The sequence below is a fragment of the Cervus elaphus genome, chromosome 9 (assembly GCF_910594005.1).
Source record: "Cervus elaphus chromosome 9, mCerEla1.1, whole genome shotgun sequence".
NCBI lineage: Eukaryota > Metazoa > Chordata > Mammalia > Artiodactyla > Cervidae > Cervus > Cervus elaphus.
The window spans coordinates 45,013,277-45,030,584 of NC_057823.1; the positions used below are offsets into that span (position 1 = coordinate 45,013,277).

Sequence of the window (17,308 nt, forward strand, 5' to 3'; positions counted from 1 at the left end):
CCTGCGTTCACAGACTGTCCCCACGTGCAGTGTGGCTCACTGACTGTCCAAAGCTGACTGATGTCCCAGAGCAGCCCCACTGATTGGGGGCCTAGATGACTCACCACCTTCCTGGGTCTTGGTTTCACCCTTCTGCGAGATGACAGGGCAGAACCCAGGGACTGAGGCCCTGGGCCCTCTCCCCCCTGGATAAAGGGCCACTGAAGCCCAGCACTTACTTGGCCCCAGGTGTTAAGCCTGACCCACAAAGGGAGCCTCTGACCTCCCTTTGGTCAATAAAGAAATTGAGGGTCTGAGAAATGGTCATATGCCCCACGAGGGTCTGGAACTGGAAACTGGCTAGGTGTTTTTCTGCTATGAAGGGTTCATTCACATGGAAGCTCCTGAGACACAGCTAAGACCCAGCCCTGCTCATAGCAACCGGGTCATATATTCCCGGATGCACGAATGGAACTTCTAAGTGATCCTGATGACGGGCTGGGGGTTCTCCTCAGTGTGCTCAGGAATTTTTTTTCATATGGGATTTAAGAAGCTGCACGCACTTAAGTGACAGCGGAAAGGAAAATGTAACTGCTGGTCAGTCAGCCATCACAGACTCACTCGTCCCATGGTTACTTCCTAAATTAAGCCAAGACACCGGGGAGTGGCCCTGAAATGATCCAGTTGGTAGGTGGAGCAGTAGGATTATCAGATTTAGCAACCAAAAATGCAGGTTGTCCAGTTACATCAGAGTTTCAGGAAAATTTTGTTAAGTATGTCCCATGTCCCATGTAATATCAGGGACAGACTTAGACTAAAATACCATTCATTGTCCATCTAAAATTCAGACTTCACTGTCCTGCATTTTATCTCGCAATACTATTTGGGGGTACAGATGAGATAAAACAGTGAGCAACGGCCCCTGAGGTCAGTGGCTGGAGCAGAACCAGATGGAGTTGGTGGGGCAGGTGGAGGTGGAGGGGACTGTAGGCCTCCAGGGGGAGACACAGGCTCCTACCATCTACCCGGGTGGGATGGAGGTGGAGGGGGGCACATTGCTGCAGTCGCCTGGGACCCTGGGACCCTGGAGGGCTTCCGCTTCCACTTCTATCTGGAGGATGGTGTCTTCAGCCTCCTCAGCCACAATGGGGTCCCGTGGGCCTGGCTCTGAGGAGACTGAGGGAACAGGAGACATGCAATCGGAGGGACCGAACTGCCTCTTCCTGTCACAGGAATGCCTGCTCTTGTCCCCAGAAGGGGACCTGTGTGGACACGGGGTGGGGGAAGGATGAGGGGCAAGGAAATCTCCCCACCCACAAACCCCCTCCCAACCTGGAGGACATTCCAACAGGGCCCTCAGATGACCTGACGCTTCTGGACAGCCGGGCATGGGCATGCCCACTGGGTTCGTCACAGCAGCTCATGGGCGCTCTGGTCATCCACCACTCAGTGACAAGCTGGCCCAAACTCGGTGATGCTGAGCCATCCCATCCCCTTCATCTCACTTGGCTTGTGTGGGTTGGGGTCACACGGGCATAGGAGTGTCCCTGCTCCACCCCCTGGATGACCAGACCCTAGGGGCCAGCCTGCAGGTGTCCAGAGGCTCTAGGAGGAGGCCCAGAAGCCAGGCCAGGTCCCACCAGCCTCAGGTCAGCCGGCGCCACCTCCCCTGCACAGGATGGGTCGGAGCAGGTCCAAGGGGAAGGGCCCAGGACTCGTCCTCCAGAGACCATCCGAGGATGGTGGGTGTGATATAAACCCCCACAATTTAACCTTAGAGCAATGAAATGAGTGCAAGAAACACGCTCACTTTTCTAAAAACAAGTAGCTGCTTTAAAGACTTTAGAATGACTTGAGAAAGGCAAGTGGCTTAAAAAATATACGGTCAGATGAGGTAAAAGGCTGAGAAAATATATGTAAGAACCTGGGCCATGTGCCGCTCCACCAGAGAGGCTGCCCATTTCAGGCCCGTTTCTCCAAGGGGCTGGGGCACCAGCAGCAGCACGGGTGGGGGGTACCCCAAAGGTCCCTGCAGAAAGCACTACTCAGATGGCAAGACATGGACACCCCTGAGTGCTGGGGCCACAGGCAGGTGGGCAACTGGCCCAGGTAATGGGGCCCCTGGAGCGCTGCCAGTCCCTGAAAGCCCGACACAGCAGGCAGCATACTGACCTCCACAGGGCGCCTACCCGGCCTGCCCTCCCTCAAGCCTCCAGAAGGAAAATAAGAGAAGCAATTACCGCTTAACAGGCAGGCACTGTGCCCGGGCCCTGGGGAGCCACATAATTGGTGAGAATGGTTGCTGGCGAGGCAGGACCCCTGGGGGCCACAGCCTGAGCTCCCAAAAACCTGGTGGGGGAGGGAAGTAAGGCAGGGAGGCAGAGAGAAAGAAGAGACAGAGATACTCCTCCTGTGTACAGGAACCCAGGCAGTAGGAAGCAGCCCCCGCTCACGTCCAGTCCACTGCTCCCCACTGGGACACCTGCATCTGGTAGACAGGAGGTGCTCAATAAATGCTGGCCAAGCAGGAGAGCAACACACACAGGCACAGAACCCCATGCGTGTGGAGGGGGAGGGGCTGTGGGGGGGTGGCGCCCAGGACACCGACAAGACACCTGCTGCCCAGGGGGATGTTTCTGGGGCCTGCCCATGTCAGAGACAGCAGTGACAGGTACAGGTGGGGGACCCAAGGCTGACGCCCAGCTGGTGTCCTTGACAGTGGCCACTGGATGCCTGGCAGGTTCGTGTGTCACGTTCTAAAGCACAGAGCCCTCAGATCCTGGACCCTCTGAACTGGGACCTAGGGGTCCTTGGGGCAGCAATTGCCGTGGTTCTGCCTGGGGCAGGCCCCAGCCTATCTCAGTCACCACCTTGCAGGGTGATCACGTGGCCAGGTCCTCCTCGCAGGTAAATCAACGGGCTCCGAGGGAGAAAGCCTCGGCGGCTGGGCTGAGGTGCCAACTTGAGGCTTCAGGCTCTGTCCTCACTGGCCCTGTCAGTTACAGGGGTGCTGGCGCAGCAGACAAGGCCCCCAAAGCATAGTTCCAGGGTGGTGGTGTCTAAGAACACCCAACGAAGGTCTGGAGCACGTGGCTGCTCTGTCATCGGCAAGGGGACAGCATGGCTTTCCTGTAAGTTCATTAGGAATCCACTGACATTTTGCACAGCAGAGGAAACCATAAACAAAATGAAAGACAACCTACAGAATGGGAGAAAATATTTGGAAACGATGCAACTGACAAGGGTGCAATTTCCAAAATATACAAACGACTCATATAGCTCAATATCAAAAAACCAACCCAATCAAAAAAATTGGCAGGAGATCTAAATAGACATTTCTCCAAAGAAGACATATGGGTGGCCAACAGACACATGAAAATATGCTTCACATTGCTAATTATTAAAGAAATGCAAACGAAAACTACAATGAGGTATCACCTCACACCAGTCAGAATTGCCATAGTTAAAAAGTCTGCAAATTCTGGCGAAGGCATAGAGAAAAGGAAACCTTCATACATTGTTGGTGGGAATACAAGTTGGTGCAGCCACTGTGGAGAAGAGTATGGAGGTTCCTCAGAAAATGAGCATTCTTACTCCTGGGCAAATATCCAGGCAAAATTATAATGGACAAACACGTGGTACATATGTATATAATGTAATACTGCTCAGCCATAAAAAAGAATAATGCCATTTTCAGCAACAGTGGATGGACCCAGAGATTATCATACTAAGTGAAATAAGTCAGACAAAGACAAATATCACTTGATATCACTCACATGTCAAATCTAAAATATGACATAAATGAACTTATTTACAAAACAGAAACCAACTCAAACAAAGAATGCCAATTTACGGTACCAAAGGGGAAAGACGGGAGGGATAAATTGGGAGTGTGGGATGAGCAGATACACACTGCTACATACAAAAAAGATGAACAACAAGGTCCTACTGTACAGCACAGGGAACTACATTCAATATGCTGTCATAAGCCATAATGGACAAGGTATGAAAAAGAACATGTGTGTATACATAAGACTCAATCACCGTGCTATATGCCAGAAACAACACTGTAATCCTTACTATAATAACTTTTAAAAAATTATCCAACTAATAATTAAAGACCATAACAAGTGAAAAAAAGAAGAAAAGAAAGAAAAAGAATGCACTTACAGGCGAGAATGCAGTCAGGGGTAGCTGTGGGGCATGCGCCACCAGAGCCCCCCACACAGGCAGTTCTTGATCCAGCGCTGTTCCCACTGCTTGACTGCGGTGGTCTTGTTGGGTGACTTGAGCATGGTGACGCAACCGCACCTGCAGACAGAGCAAGCAAGTGGGTGGGATGCTAGGCAGGCCAGCTGTAGCCACAGGGCCTGGCACATGCTACACCACCTCAGGAATGGTGTTCCCTGCAACCCTACACCCCCACAGTGAGCTAATTATTCCACATCCTTCCATCCCCACTCAATACCACCCCTCACTTCCCTGAGTGGACAGAGGTTGGGCCAACCCTAGTGGTTGACCCTGGGGTCAGCTGGCAGCAAGCGGGACCACATCTGCACAGAGCAGCACTGAGGCGGTCACTCCTCCATTTCTGCCCTTGTCAGGTCACTGGGAGCCCCAAGAGGGCAGGCTTGGGCCAGCCGCTCGCCGCTACCCCCACACCTCGGCCCCACCCTTTATGAAGACCGCCAGGGATACCTGCTCAGGAGCCCTAGAGAGACACACTCCTGGGACCCTGGCTCGTAGGCTGGGAAGCTGCGGGAGGCGGAGCGGAACGGCGTCTCCTGCAGCTGCTCACCTGGTACAGGCCTTGCAGGCCTCCGTGGGGTAGGCGCCCAGGTGCAGTCTCCGCAGGTGGTCCATCTTGGGCTGGCCCGGTGCCCTGATGGAGAGGAGCAGGGGAAAGGCTCGGGGGTGTGTACACGCACATGTGTACGCAAGCAGTGGCGCACACGCGCATGCACACATGCGCATGCAGACACAAGCACATGCGCACATACAGCCGTACAGGTCGATCTCCTAGAGGCAAAGCGTGTGTGAGAACAGAGAGAATCCAGGAGCCAGGCTCCTACACACCCTCTGCCCACAGGCCCCCGCTGAGGGTGGCGCCTGGAGCAGAGTAGGGCAAGCCCATCAGGATTCCTGAGGCTGGGGCATTCGTATCACACAAGTTTGAAAACCAAGAGTGTGAAAGCCCTTTGGCGACCAGCCACCTCTCTGTGTAAAGTGTTTCCTGAAACTCGAGCACAAACCACAGTGTGTGATTCATCAGGCCGTTCCTCCTACGGCTTTAGAGATGAGAAAGAAAATCCGGAAGTGGAGGAGGAAGGCCCAGAGTCTTCCCAGCGGGGGCGGCGGGGGGGGGCTGTGGGGACACTAAGGCCCCTCCCCAGTAAAGGCCCCTCCCCAGTAAAGGACCACTTGACAATCCATCCCATGACACCTTGAATGGGAGGTGGCCTGTGGGGTCCTAGGTTCGCCTTCTGGCCTGGTGTCTATCTCTGGACTGCACCTTGGAGATTGAGTTTACCTGCCTGTAAAGTGGGGACAAATCCTCCACCCAGGGTGCTGCTCCCTCAGCAGGCCTGGGCTTTCTGGACTCCGCACATCCAAAGAATGGCCCCCAAGGCCACTCCCAGCCAGGTCTGCCTAAGAGTGTTCTGCTTCCTGGGGCCTTGGGACCTGCCAGGTACTCTGGGTTGCAGTGCAATTTATGGTGGGGGCTTGGGGTGTGAACCTCAGCTCCAGAGGGGTTGGAGCCAGAGTAACCAAGGTTGGCGACATGGGCCCTCCATGTGGGCCGAGACAGGTCAGGGGGAAGATGACATCACCCGGACAAGCAAGGACACAAATCAGTACGAGCCGATGACCTGTACACTATAGTACAGTATAGTGCCTGGATGGAGGGAAGTGACAGGGCAGGGGAGGCGGGTGGGGAGGGGAGGAGTCTGGGGGAAAGGAGGAATCTTAGGGGCAAGGGAGGGGAGGAGTATTGGGGGGAGCACTCAGGTCAGGCTGGAAGGAAGCAGCAGGTACAGCACAGGCAGAGGCCCTGAGACAGACATGTGAGGGGGCATGTCAGGCAGGTCTAGGGGGGACCCTTCTGGAAGAAAGGGTATACAGGGCCCTGAGTCAGAGGTGGGTGCACATACCTGATGAGGCCGTCCAGCTGCAGGCCGGTGGAGCCACCAGGCAGAGCAGGGGCCTTGCCAAAGTGCAGGCGCAGGGGCTGCTTGGGCTGCAGGCGGCTGACCAATCCGTCACTCACAGGCAGCCAGTCTAGGCTGGGGATGAGCAGCTGGCTGGGCAGCAGGCAGCACTCATCCACCAGCGCCTCGTCTGGCTCACTTGTGGGACCCTCGTCACGGCCTGCGGGGGGAGCAGGGGACACAGGACATCATGCTTAGCGGCCCTGCCCACAGCACTGCCCACCAGGAGGCATCACGGCCTCCTCCAGGCTCATAGGGCGCCAGGTGCAGGCCCCAGCCCTGCCCTGACTTCGTGAGGAGCCTGGGCTCCTCCCCCTTCTCGGGCCTGGTCCTCTCCTCTGTAAAACAGGGACCCACTTATTCCTTTAAAAAATGTGCAGTAAGTCCTGGGTGCCCTTCCTGGCATCAGGGAGCAACAATGACAGAGCCTGGCCCCAGAAACACGTGACACAGGACAACCAGGCGTGGCTGAGGTTTACTGAGCACCCACGCTGTGCCTGCATCTGTGCCAGGTGCTGGGGAAGCAGCAGGAGGGCCACAACAGGGCAAATTTGACCTATGGGAGATTATATTATGGTGGGGGGACTCAGCCAGGGCTTGTATTTTGGTGGGGAAATGAGAGAAGAGGAGCAGGTGTCTTACAGCAGATCCAGAGCTTGGTGAGCAGGCGAAAGAGCAGGGACATGCTGTCCTGAGTGTCTGAGGTAGCCGTGTACACAGGCAGGCAGCTGGGCTTCAGCAAGCCCCAGATGCGGATGACAACCATCAGCTCTCGCAGCATGCCCAGTGACGTGCCATCCCGCAGGAAGCTGTGGCCTGGTCGCAGCGGGGAGCCCTATGGGGAGGAAGGTTCTGTTTGTGCGCTTTCATGTTTCAGCATTCCAGGACCTCTGTGAGTTGGAGTCAGATGGCCTTTGGGGAGGGGTGGGGCCAAGGAGGTGGGGCTTCTGGGAGGAGCTGAGCCGGAGGAGGTGGGGTGGAGGGCACACCTGGTTGGGCAAACTGGCCAGCAGGTAGAGCACAAAGTCGCCCACCCACTGCAGGAGCTGCTGCAGCGCCTGGAGCGTGTTCATGTCCAGAACGAACTCCTCCGTCTTGAGGTTGATCATGACCTTGTCAATGTCTGGGAGGGGACAGGCAGTCAGGGGAGGCTGGGACTTCACGCGGGGGCCCTGGAGGCCACGGCTGGTGGGAGAGGCTCTGGATACCCACCACAGGACTTCAGGACACCCCGACGCCCCTTAGACCCCTTGTGCAGGACAACCTGGAGTTCCCACCAGCCTCCAGGCACCCACACATACAGTTCCCCTGGGGATGCCACCCAGGCTGCCTCATCTTTGTTTCAGGTAACAGCCACCATGTGTCCCCACAGGCAGTGGTGGGGGGAGGGGGGCACATGCGAGACACCTGAGGGATCCTCCCTGGCAGACAGCGAGGGCACTTGGAGGGTGGGGGTGGGACCCAGGGTGGCCTGCAGGGTGGAGCTGGACCCACCAACATCTGTGATCTTGGCACAGATTTCGGTCAGCCGGTCGCCAGGACTTTTGTCGGGTGTATTGAGCACGTGCGGGCGCAGCAGTGACTTGAGCGTGGAGCTGATGGCGATGAGGAAAAGCTTTGCGTGGTAGTCGCACACACGAGTCACCGTGCAGGGCGACAGCTTGCACAGTGAGGCCTTCATGGCCAGGATCCGGGTGGACAGGACCTGGGGGGCCAGGATGTGAGCGGGTGGAGCTTGCGCCTCGGGGCGGGGCCAGAGCAAGGTGCTGGACCCAATGGGCAAGGGGCTAAACCTCTGGGCCTTGCCCTCCTGGCAAAATCAAGTAGAACCTTCCCTCACAGGACAGCAGGGTTTCAACCTGTGGGTGGGTCTGCCCCAGGGGCCAAAGGGCCACGTCTGGGATCCCGAATCGGGAGTCAAAGGGCCACATCTGGGATCCCTAATGATTTTGGGGTGCCTGGCATGAAGTGGGTGGGGGCAGGGATGCTGCTCTGTCCCTTACCCCACCTCGTTCCTTGACCCTGATGTCTCCCGGGATGCCATGACTGAAGGACTGCAAGCATCAACATGCTCACACACAGCTCAGCTGAGCACTGAGCGGTTGGTCACTAGTGGCGTTCCTGGCTCTGAAGCCAGCTCCCTCCTGTGCAGTTCACGCCGGTAGCACCCTCTCACACCTGAGCCCTCTCATGTCTGAGCCCCGCACGTCTGAGCCCTCGCACATCTGAGTGGGCTGCTAAAAACCATGCGACCTCTCCTTCCTGTTTCCTCCTGGTGTTGGAGACTGGGGCACAGAGGACAATTCCGGATTCCTAGCAGTGCTGACCTCAGGGAGGCTGTAGGTTTGCAGTTACGCCCAGTGGCGTCTGGGGGATCATTTCTCCCTGCCCCTCCCATCTTTAAAACTCGAGGTCACTGTTCTTATCACAGGGGCAAAGGCCTCCACTGACACGCAGAGGCAGGTGCAGCCAGGCCTGCAACCGCGCCCTCCCAGGCTGAGAAGGCAGGGAGGTAGGCCATCTGACCCACAGGGAGGAAGGGGGCCCCGGGGGAAGGAGGGGATGAGCCCGCACCTGCTGCAGCTCGGCCTTCTGGCGCGTGTACTCCTCGTGCAGCTTCTCCACCAGGCTCTGCACCATGCCGGGCTGCACGTGCAGCAGGATGTCCCACCAGTCATAGCCGGTCACCATGCAGTACTCCAGCAGGAAGAGCAGGTGCCGCAGGGCCAGCCCCACGTCCAGTGAGTGGCCCATGGACGGCGAGATACGCAACATGCTCAGCTGTGGGGAAAGGACGGGGCGTGAGAGGTGGGGTCTTGAGGGGATGGGAGTCTGAACGCCAGGGACAAGGAGGGCTCAGCCCATGTGGGGTCCTGACCTGCCTGATCTCCTGTCACATGGGAGGGTTACAGAGCCACAGCTTGGCCAGGTGGCATGAAGGGAGCCCTTCCCACCAAGGGTGCGCCTGTGGGGTGGCAAGGCCTCCAAGTCTACCTGGGGGCCGCATGGTCCTCCCCACCAGGCCAAACCCGTCCGTACCCCGCCCACCCAGAATGCTGAGGGCAGGGCCAAGTAGGTGCACTGCCCGATAGCTACTTCCTGGGGAGTAGGGGGCACACGCATGTGTGAGCAAGTGTGTAAACACATGTAGATGTGTGTAAGCAAGTGCGAGAGTGGGTGTGCGAGGCACCTGTCCTCCTGACAGGCCACGGATGGGTTCCTCTGAGAGCCAAGAGGCCAACACAGGGCACCTGCTCGCATGTGGGGGAAAGGTGGGGGGGGTCGGTGCTAGAACCCCACATGTGAGGAGAAGCCAGCCTAAGCTCCCCCACCTCCTGTGCAACCCCCGCAGGCCACAGGCCTCACCCTGCAACAATGACCACACCCCACAGACAGAGGCACGGGGCTCCCCTCACTCTTGGCACCCCCAGCACAGCACTGACCCTGCCGTGGTTGTCAATGCCCACGAGGGCCAGGGAGGTCCAGGAGAGTTGCATGGCCTTGAAGTGGACGGCGGGGCCTGTGGTCCGGGGACGCTTGAGAGCCGGCTCATCCACGGGGCGTGGGGCGGCGGAGCTGTAGAAGATGGCCATGGTCTGCAGCGAGAGCCGGTGCACGATGTGGACACTGCCGTCGTGGAAGGCCAGGGCCAGCCCTGGGGGCACATGCAGGTCAAGTGGCCGAGCCCAGCCTTGGACAATGGGAAGTGGCTGCACCGTGCCCAGCTTGTTAGCGACCTCATAGCCTTTCAAGCTCCCTGGATATCAAGAGCAGTGTCCTCACCCCCACTAGGACTGACGTGAGATTGGGCCAGGTTCCCACAACCCTGAAAGTGGAGGTGAGGTCACAGTGCACCCCTCCCTCTGACCCCCAGGAACCCCAAGACACTGTACCGAGGCCAGGGTAGAACTGGGTGTCACTGGCCACCTTCAGGTCTGTGTTGGTGAGCGAGATGGGCAGTTTGGGCAGCGCCACAGCAGACACACGGTCCAGGTCATTGGTGGCCGAGAGAATCCGCCATTTGAGAATTGTGGGCTGTTTGTCGCCAACTGAAAAGGGGTGTGGGGGACAAGGGGCAACAAAATGAAGATGAAACTGAAACACAACAAGGGTGGACTGGACCCAGTGCCCTTCCCCTCCTGGGGCCCCCAGCTAGCTCATAGGAGCATGGAAGGGGGGTGGGGGGGCCCCCACAGGGCCTGGTCCTGGGCCTTCACAGGGACGGGAGGAGGTGTCTGCCTGGGCAAGAGGCTGTCAGCTGGCGGGGGTGGCCACCTTGTCCCCTCGAAGGAGCCAACACGCCAAGGAGGGGAACCCATCCCAGACCTTGCTGCCACACAAACCCCACAATTCTCCTGTGGACTTGGCTGGTCTGTGCAGGGTTCTCTGTCCCTGTGGTCCGAGAGGTCCTGGGTGGACCCCAGCTCTCCTCAGGAGGTGGACAGACAGGCCCCTCCCGGCACCCACACCCTCAGTGCCACAACGAAGCCCCCCAGCAAGAGGCGGGGTGGTTTCCATCCATCTGGGCTTGGTCCCTGCATGCTGTGGGCATGATGTGGGCAGAGGTGCCTGGACACTAAGGTGACTGAGACAAGCCCAGGCACCCAGCCGGTGGCCAGCATTCCAGCTGCCCTGGGGGGCCAGCAGACTCAGGGAAGCAGGCCAGAGCAGTGAGGCAGCCCGACCCAGGAGTGTTCCACTGTGTTTCTGAAACAGAGCTTGAGGCTGGCTGTGACAGCACACCTCTGCGCCCACCTGTCCTGACAGCTCTGCCCCAGACGTCTCAGCATGAGGGGTCTCCTGGAAAATGTCATCCCATAGGGAGACGGAGGCCCCGAGAGGGGCGGCACTGAGCAGAGCTGTCAAGGTGACAGCCATGGCGGTACCCAGAGAGGGCGCACGTTCCGGCCAGGCCCGCACCAGCCGCCCACACTGGCTTCCTGACGGCCTTGGCCATTACTAGGTCACAGAGGACAGAGGCCGCTGTCAGAGGCTGAACAGCTTGCCTGAGTCTACCTGGACCCACTGTCCACCCAAGTCAGGCCAACCCCTCTACTGCAGGCTGGACGGTGGCTGGTAGAGTGGGGCCCCGGGGAGACCAGTGTAGGCAAAGGTGAGGAGGAAGGGACAGGAGAGGCAGGTCTAAGAGCCCACAGGGCAGCAAGGCTGGGACAAGGGGTGGGGTGGGGCTGCAGGTGAACTCAGCAGAGACCCTTCAGCACCTGGATGCCTGCCTCAGGAAGAGGCTCCACCAGGACGGGAGGCCCTTCTGCATGAAGTCTGGTCCTACTGTGACAAGGTCCCAGGGCGGGACTGCAGGGCAGGTGGGGAGCAGGGCCACCCTGGGACTCAGGAAGGGCCAGGACCCCACTCAGGAGGTGCAGCCCAACCATCCTCACACACCTCCTCTGGGGCCGTGTGGAGCAGCATATGTAACCCACCTGCGGGCAGATGGACCTCAAGGGCCTCTTGACTCAGGCCAGTCACTCCAGGGCCATGAGCGCTACTGGCAGCAGGAACACCCCTGGGCTATGTGGCCGTGGTTCACCCCCGGCATCTCAGCCACATGGGTGTCAGGAAGTGGGCCCCTCCGGTGGGGATGTGGGGCTCCGCATGGGTGCAAGGTCAGAGAGGGAGGGAGAGGTAGGCACTTTCTAGCAAACTCAGGTCACCCCTGCGCCGCCTCGCTGTACCGAGGGTAGTCTGAGTGTGCCTGGCCACCTGGGCAACTCACCAGCCGGCGAGAGCTGCTGGAAAATATTATTCACAGGGAGCCCCTCCTTGCGCAGCGACCAACACTCCACCACACTGCTCGTCTGGCTGGATGCACACAGCAGCACCTAGGGGTGGGTGCGTGGTGAGGGGCCTAGAACAGCCCATGGCCTCTGCGGGGTTCTAGCTCGTCTTGGAGCTCACGTGCCATTGTGAGTCCAACCCAGGCCTGCCTGGCCTGCGTCTGCATCTGCCCATCCATTGCCCTCACTCCCCTGGGGAGTGCTGTGCTGTGCTGGGGGCAGTTATCCATGGTGCCCTGGCAGGAAGCAAAGGTACCAGGGAAACACATCAGGGACTGGTGAAGCTAGGGCTGGTCAGCACAAGGCTATGAGGGACCTCAGGGAACCTGGTGCAGGTAGCTCAACTTGGCCCCCAGAGACCCCCCTCGTCCTGGTCCTGGGACCTGTGGATACATCACCTTATGGGACAGAGGGGACTTGGCAGCAGGGATTAAGCTAAGGCCCCTGAGACAGGGATGACCCTGGATTCCCCAGGGGACCCAGTGTCATCACAGGGTCTTTATAAGAGGGAGGCAGATAGTCAGAGGCAGAGAGACGGGAGATTTGCACTGTTGGCTGTGCAAATGGAAGGAAGGGCCATGAGCCAGGGATACGGTGTCTCTAGAAGCTGGAAAAGGCAGGAGCCTCTGGAGGGAGCAGCCCGGCCCAGGCGTGGGTTTAGCCTCGAGGTGTCAGGGCGGGCTCACCTGCTCTGACATGTCGCGGGCCAGGAACTTGAGGTGGGTGATGGCGGGCAGCCGGTCGCGGCGGCTGAGATCAGTGGTGCAGCGCATGAAGAGCGAGGGCAGGAGCTCGGTGTCGATGCGGCACTTCTCGTTGACCACGCTCACACACACCTTGTACAGCTGCACCGGTGATGCGCTGCTGCCATCCGCTGTAGCCACCACGATGTTGCCACCACCTGTGAAGGCGATGTCGGCCAGAGCCACGCGGCCGCGCAGCCGGCACAGGCTCTCAGTCGAGGTGAGCACCTGCCCGCTGGGCTTGAGCAGGGACACAGTGACCAGGCCGCTGACCGTGACAGCAATCCAGCCCTCCATGGGCTTGCCCCCGAACAGTGTGAGCGATGGTGAGAACTTGACGCGGGAGAACTTTTCCCCGAAGCTGGAGGCACCAGACTGTGAGGGAGGGGAGGGGTCAGCTGCAGGGGGGTGGGGGTGGGGGCGCCCAGTTCACGCTCAGCCTTTAGGGGTCTACCTTCATGGCCCGAGGACCCCCTCCTGGGAACCGCACCCTCAGGAACACAGAGGAACCAGGCAGCAGAAGCCTCAAGAGCCCAAGCCTGAGGTCAGATTCAGCTTCAGCCACTGAGCACTGGGTGACACGAGCCTCTCTGACCTTCAGTGTCCTTGTCTGCATGTCCAAGGACACGATAAGGAGGACACAGCTAGATACACGAGGGACAGCAGTCAATCGCATTTTCTTTAGGGCCAGAGAGACATCCAGTGTTCTCAAGTGCTCAGTTCAGCCACTCCAGGCTCCTTGTGTGGGCAGTGTGGAGCACGGCCTGAGCCAGTGCACAGAGCAAGCTAGGCACCAGGCAAGTGGCTGCAGGATTCAGCTATGCCCCCTGCAGGCAGTGCTGGGACGCGCAGCTGCCACTGCTCTTTCATCTGCTCAGCTTTTTACCCCTGGGCCCTCAGCCACTGCGGCGCTGGCCTCTGCCCCAGCTTTGCCTTTCCCAGCGCCCCCGGGGGCAGACCCTAGGGAGGCCTGCACACCTGACTCCTTTCTGTCAGCACAAAGCATCTGTCACTGAAACAGCACGAGCTGGAGATGGCACAGAGCTCCTCCGAGTAGTGGGAGACTCTCTACCCCTCTATCGGGATGAGAAGCAGACTCACTAGGCTCACCCAGGCACCCCCAGGCTCATGGGACTAGACATCCAGGGAGGGCAGGGCTGACCACGGCCCCAGCTGAGTCTCCCGAACATGGAGGTGAGAGCAGTGTTGGAAAGAAAGAAGCAAAAACCCCCAAATGAGCCCCAAGGGGAGATGCTGAGAGTCTGAAAAAGAAACCTCCCACAGAAAAAACGGTCCAGATGGTTAGGCAGTAAGCCTTGCAATGAGTCATTCCCTAGTGGAGAAGGGACAGGAGGCAGACACAGGGAAGGGGTGGAAAGAAAGGTCATTTCCCACAGCATCATTCCAGGAGGGCCTCCTGGCTTGGGAGTGGAGCTGACCAAGCCACGTGAGCTCTTGCTGCTGCCCTAGGTCTCACCCAGGCATGGCCCCGACCAAGCCCCCTCGCTTTCTCAGATTGAACCCTGGCCCAGCCCCTGGCCCCAGTTGACAATTAGGAGAGTGATGGCTGAGGTATGACTCGGGGACTGAACTCAGCACCCTGACCCAGGAGGCTCCCCTCTCAGGGGGATGCCAGGCTGAACCGTGGGGTGCAGACAAGAATCAAGGGCTGTCACCACATCAACCACGTAGGAGCTGCTGGCAACACAGATGCTGACAACTGGGTGGCAGGTGTGACAGTCTGGCCCCATGAGAGGAGGAGCCAAGCCCTCCTTGGGCTTGAGGCCTGCTCCCCCAGGCAGGACACCTACCTTTTCCACATGCAGGGCCAGTTTCACGCCGTTGTGCAGCCAGGACAAGGCCACGATGGGGTCCCCTTCCACCACGCTGCCCACGGGGCTCTCCCAGCTGTTGGCCAGGTGGTCAGCCATGCTCCAGCACTTGATCTGCCCATCGGCATCAGCTGACAGCAGACGCGAGCCTGGGGGTAAAGGGGGAGATTGGGCAAACCTGCGTCACAAGCCCAATCCCTGCAGTTCATCAGGGTTGGGCGGGCCGGCCTGGAGGTCGTAGAGCAAGGAACCAGCACAGGCAAGTCCAGAAACAGGGGCGAGAAGAGCAGAAGCCTCAAAGGCACAGGTCAGGGTTTCAGGTCCCAACTCTGAGCCCAGGGCCAAGACCAGGAAGACAGAGCAGGCAGCCCTGGCATTCAGGGTGGCGGGCCGCCCTCACCGGACTGGTCCCACTCCAGGCAGGTGATGGCCTCGCTGTGCTCTGAGCGGATGGAGTGCACGTCCCAGGGATGCTCAGTGTCCAGGATGTGGATCATGCGGGTCAGGTCTGCGAGGGACAGTGATGTCAGTGTGGCAACAACGGCCTGGTGCCTGACCGCCCCAGGGGATCGGGGTGTCGAAGCCGATCAGGAAGTGTCAAAGCCCGGCTGCAGGGACTCCAGAAAATGATTTATACACAGGCAGCCCGAGGGGAGACAGCAGGCCCATGACCCTGCCTCCTATGAGGCTACAACTGTGCTTTCAAAATGGACCCAAAACACTAATAGCGGGTGTTGCTCCATGGAAGGTTAGGGTTCTCCTCATCCTAAAGTTTACGTTTTCCTAATTCTAAGAAGTGCATATTGTTCTGTGGTGGGAAGAATACCAGCCCTGCGGCAGAGTGCACCGCAAAGCTGGTGGTGACACGTGCGGCTGGAAAACTCCTGAAGGAGCCTCAGCAAGCCACAAGCGGTCACGGTCCCCCCTCCCCAGTGCCCCGCAGCCATGGCCATTCCTCAAGGTTATCTCTGTGCCCCTCAGCAACCCCAGCTGTCTCATAGAAGGAAACACCATGGGAGCTGGGGGGGAGGGCCCTATGGGGGGCCTGGGGTGGGGGGTGGCACACCCTGGTCATCGCTGCGCAGGTCCGTGGTGAAGGCGATGAGGTTGCGGCAGGACCAGGTGCAGGCCAGGGGACCCGAAGGGCAGTGGGTGCTCTTGGGCCATTTCTCCCACTCACAGATGTAAGCCAGGTCCATGGCGCCCAGCTGCCAAGGTCATACAGGGAGGACAATCACCAGCTCCTACAGGAGGGAAGGCAGGCTTGTCATCCATCTTCACAGGGTGCCTGCAGGGCCCCGAGTGCGGTGGTGGATGCTGGTTACCGCGGGGGACAAAGTGGACTCAACCCCTGCCCTGTGTGTGGCTGGGGAGCTGCGTTTTACACAAGCATGGCCAGGGATCAATCCATGCAGCCGGGAGGAAGAACATGTCAAGCGGAGAGAACAGCCAGTGCAAAGGCCCAGAGGCTTGACTGAGCCTGGGGTGCTCAAGCAGTGTCGGGCCGCAGAGCAAGAACAGAGTGAGTGGGGGGGTGGGGCAAGGTAAGGATGGGGAGGGGATGAGGCGGGTCTTGCAGGGCCTGGGGGTTCCACCTGGAGGGAGACGGGAGCCCCAAGAAGTCTGTTTCTGTTTCACAGGTCCCTCTGGCTGTCTGGAAGGCACGGCTGAGGGATGGGGTAGAGGTGACGGCACTGGTCCAGGTGCACAGTGACGGGGACAGTGTAAGCTGTGACGAGAGGTAGGATCTACGTCTATTCTTAAGAAGGAGCCCGTGGACACAGGAGAACCAGTGAGGCTGCCTTAGACAGGGGCAGGGAGGCAGGGTGGGGGTTAGGCAGCAACTTGGGGCCTGGCTTCCAGAGGTACCGAAAGGGACAGTGAAGGCTTCCCCAGCAGGCTCTCTGCGCCCAGCTGCGACTAAGGTTATTTCCTTTCACCTTCCCAATCACACTACCCGCTGCTTCTTAAAGCCCCGCCCCGGAACACTGAGGCCCCGCCCACAAGCCCAAGCAGAAGTCTTTTTTTTTTTTTTTTTTTTTAGCAGAAATCTTTTTAAGCTCTGTCCCCAAAGCCCTCCGGCCCCGTCCCTACAAAATGTGCTTTCCAGATCCCACTCTCAATTTGTCCCTGGCGTCCCCAGGCCCGGCCTAAACTTCTGTTTTTATTCCAAAGTCTCCAAAACAATCCCAAAGCCCCTTCTCCACACACCAGGCCACCCAGGACCCGCCCCAACCCACCCGACAGTCCCTAAGCCCCGCCTCAAATGCATCCCAGGCCCTCCCCGGGGAGGTACAACCTTAGGCCCTCCCCGATTTTCCACCGCCCACTCCAGGGCGCTTCAAGTCACCCTAAATTTCCGCCACGACCCCCAGACCACGCCCAGCGCACTCAGGGCGCGTACCCAGCACCCTCTGCTCTCCAGGACCGCCCTCTGACTCCACAGGCCCTGCTCCGACTCACAATCCCAGCAGCCTCGGAGCCATCCGGAGGCTGGCCGACTGCCCAAGCCCCCAGCCCCGCACTCACTGGACCAGCCTGGACGCCCACCGGGAAGGAGGCTACCGTCTGCATTCGCTCTAACACCCCGGCTCCAGCGCCGCCATCTTCCCAGAACCAACTAGTCTCCCGCGCAGCCCGGCTGCTTTCCGGAGACTTCTGGGACGGCAGTGGCTCCGCCCCGCTTCCGGGGTATTTTGCATACGACCGTGGCGTTCCAACCGACATCTGTCTGCGTTATATTTGGTGGA

At 59.0% G+C, this 17,308-nt stretch overlaps 1 protein-coding gene across 3 annotated transcripts; it reads right to left on the reverse strand.

Annotated features, from left to right (window-relative positions):
* Nucleotides 1-1,789: 1,789 nt before the first annotated feature.
* On the reverse strand, nucleotides 1,790-17,231 carry MED16 (mediator complex subunit 16). 3 transcript variants are annotated; one of them, XM_043912607.1, is made up of 17 exons: nucleotides 17,088-17,231; nucleotides 16,154-16,287; nucleotides 15,625-15,802; nucleotides 14,959-15,066; nucleotides 14,538-14,707; nucleotides 12,670-13,101; nucleotides 11,923-12,028; nucleotides 10,082-10,237; nucleotides 9,632-9,843; nucleotides 8,763-8,969; nucleotides 7,683-7,893; nucleotides 7,178-7,311; nucleotides 6,831-7,023; nucleotides 6,132-6,348; nucleotides 4,778-4,861; nucleotides 4,150-4,290; nucleotides 1,790-3,108 (listed from the first exon to the last, which is right to left on the reverse strand). In XM_043912607.1, the coding sequence occupies exons 3-16, from the start codon at nucleotides 15,755-15,757 to the stop codon at nucleotides 4,164-4,166; spliced, it is 2,490 nt and encodes an 829-aa protein (XP_043768542.1). In that variant the 5' UTR covers nucleotides 15,758-15,802; nucleotides 16,154-16,287; nucleotides 17,088-17,231; the 3' UTR covers nucleotides 1,790-3,108; nucleotides 4,150-4,163. The 3 variants fall into 3 exon arrangements, with proteins under 3 accessions (XP_043768542.1, XP_043768541.1, XP_043768543.1); XM_043912606.1 differs by having other exon boundaries at nucleotides 9,632-9,945; XM_043912608.1 differs by lacking the exons at nucleotides 1,790-3,108; nucleotides 4,150-4,290; nucleotides 4,778-4,861; nucleotides 7,178-7,311 and having other exon boundaries at nucleotides 6,167-6,348; nucleotides 9,632-9,945.
* Between the last annotated feature and the right edge of the window lie 77 nt (nucleotides 17,232-17,308).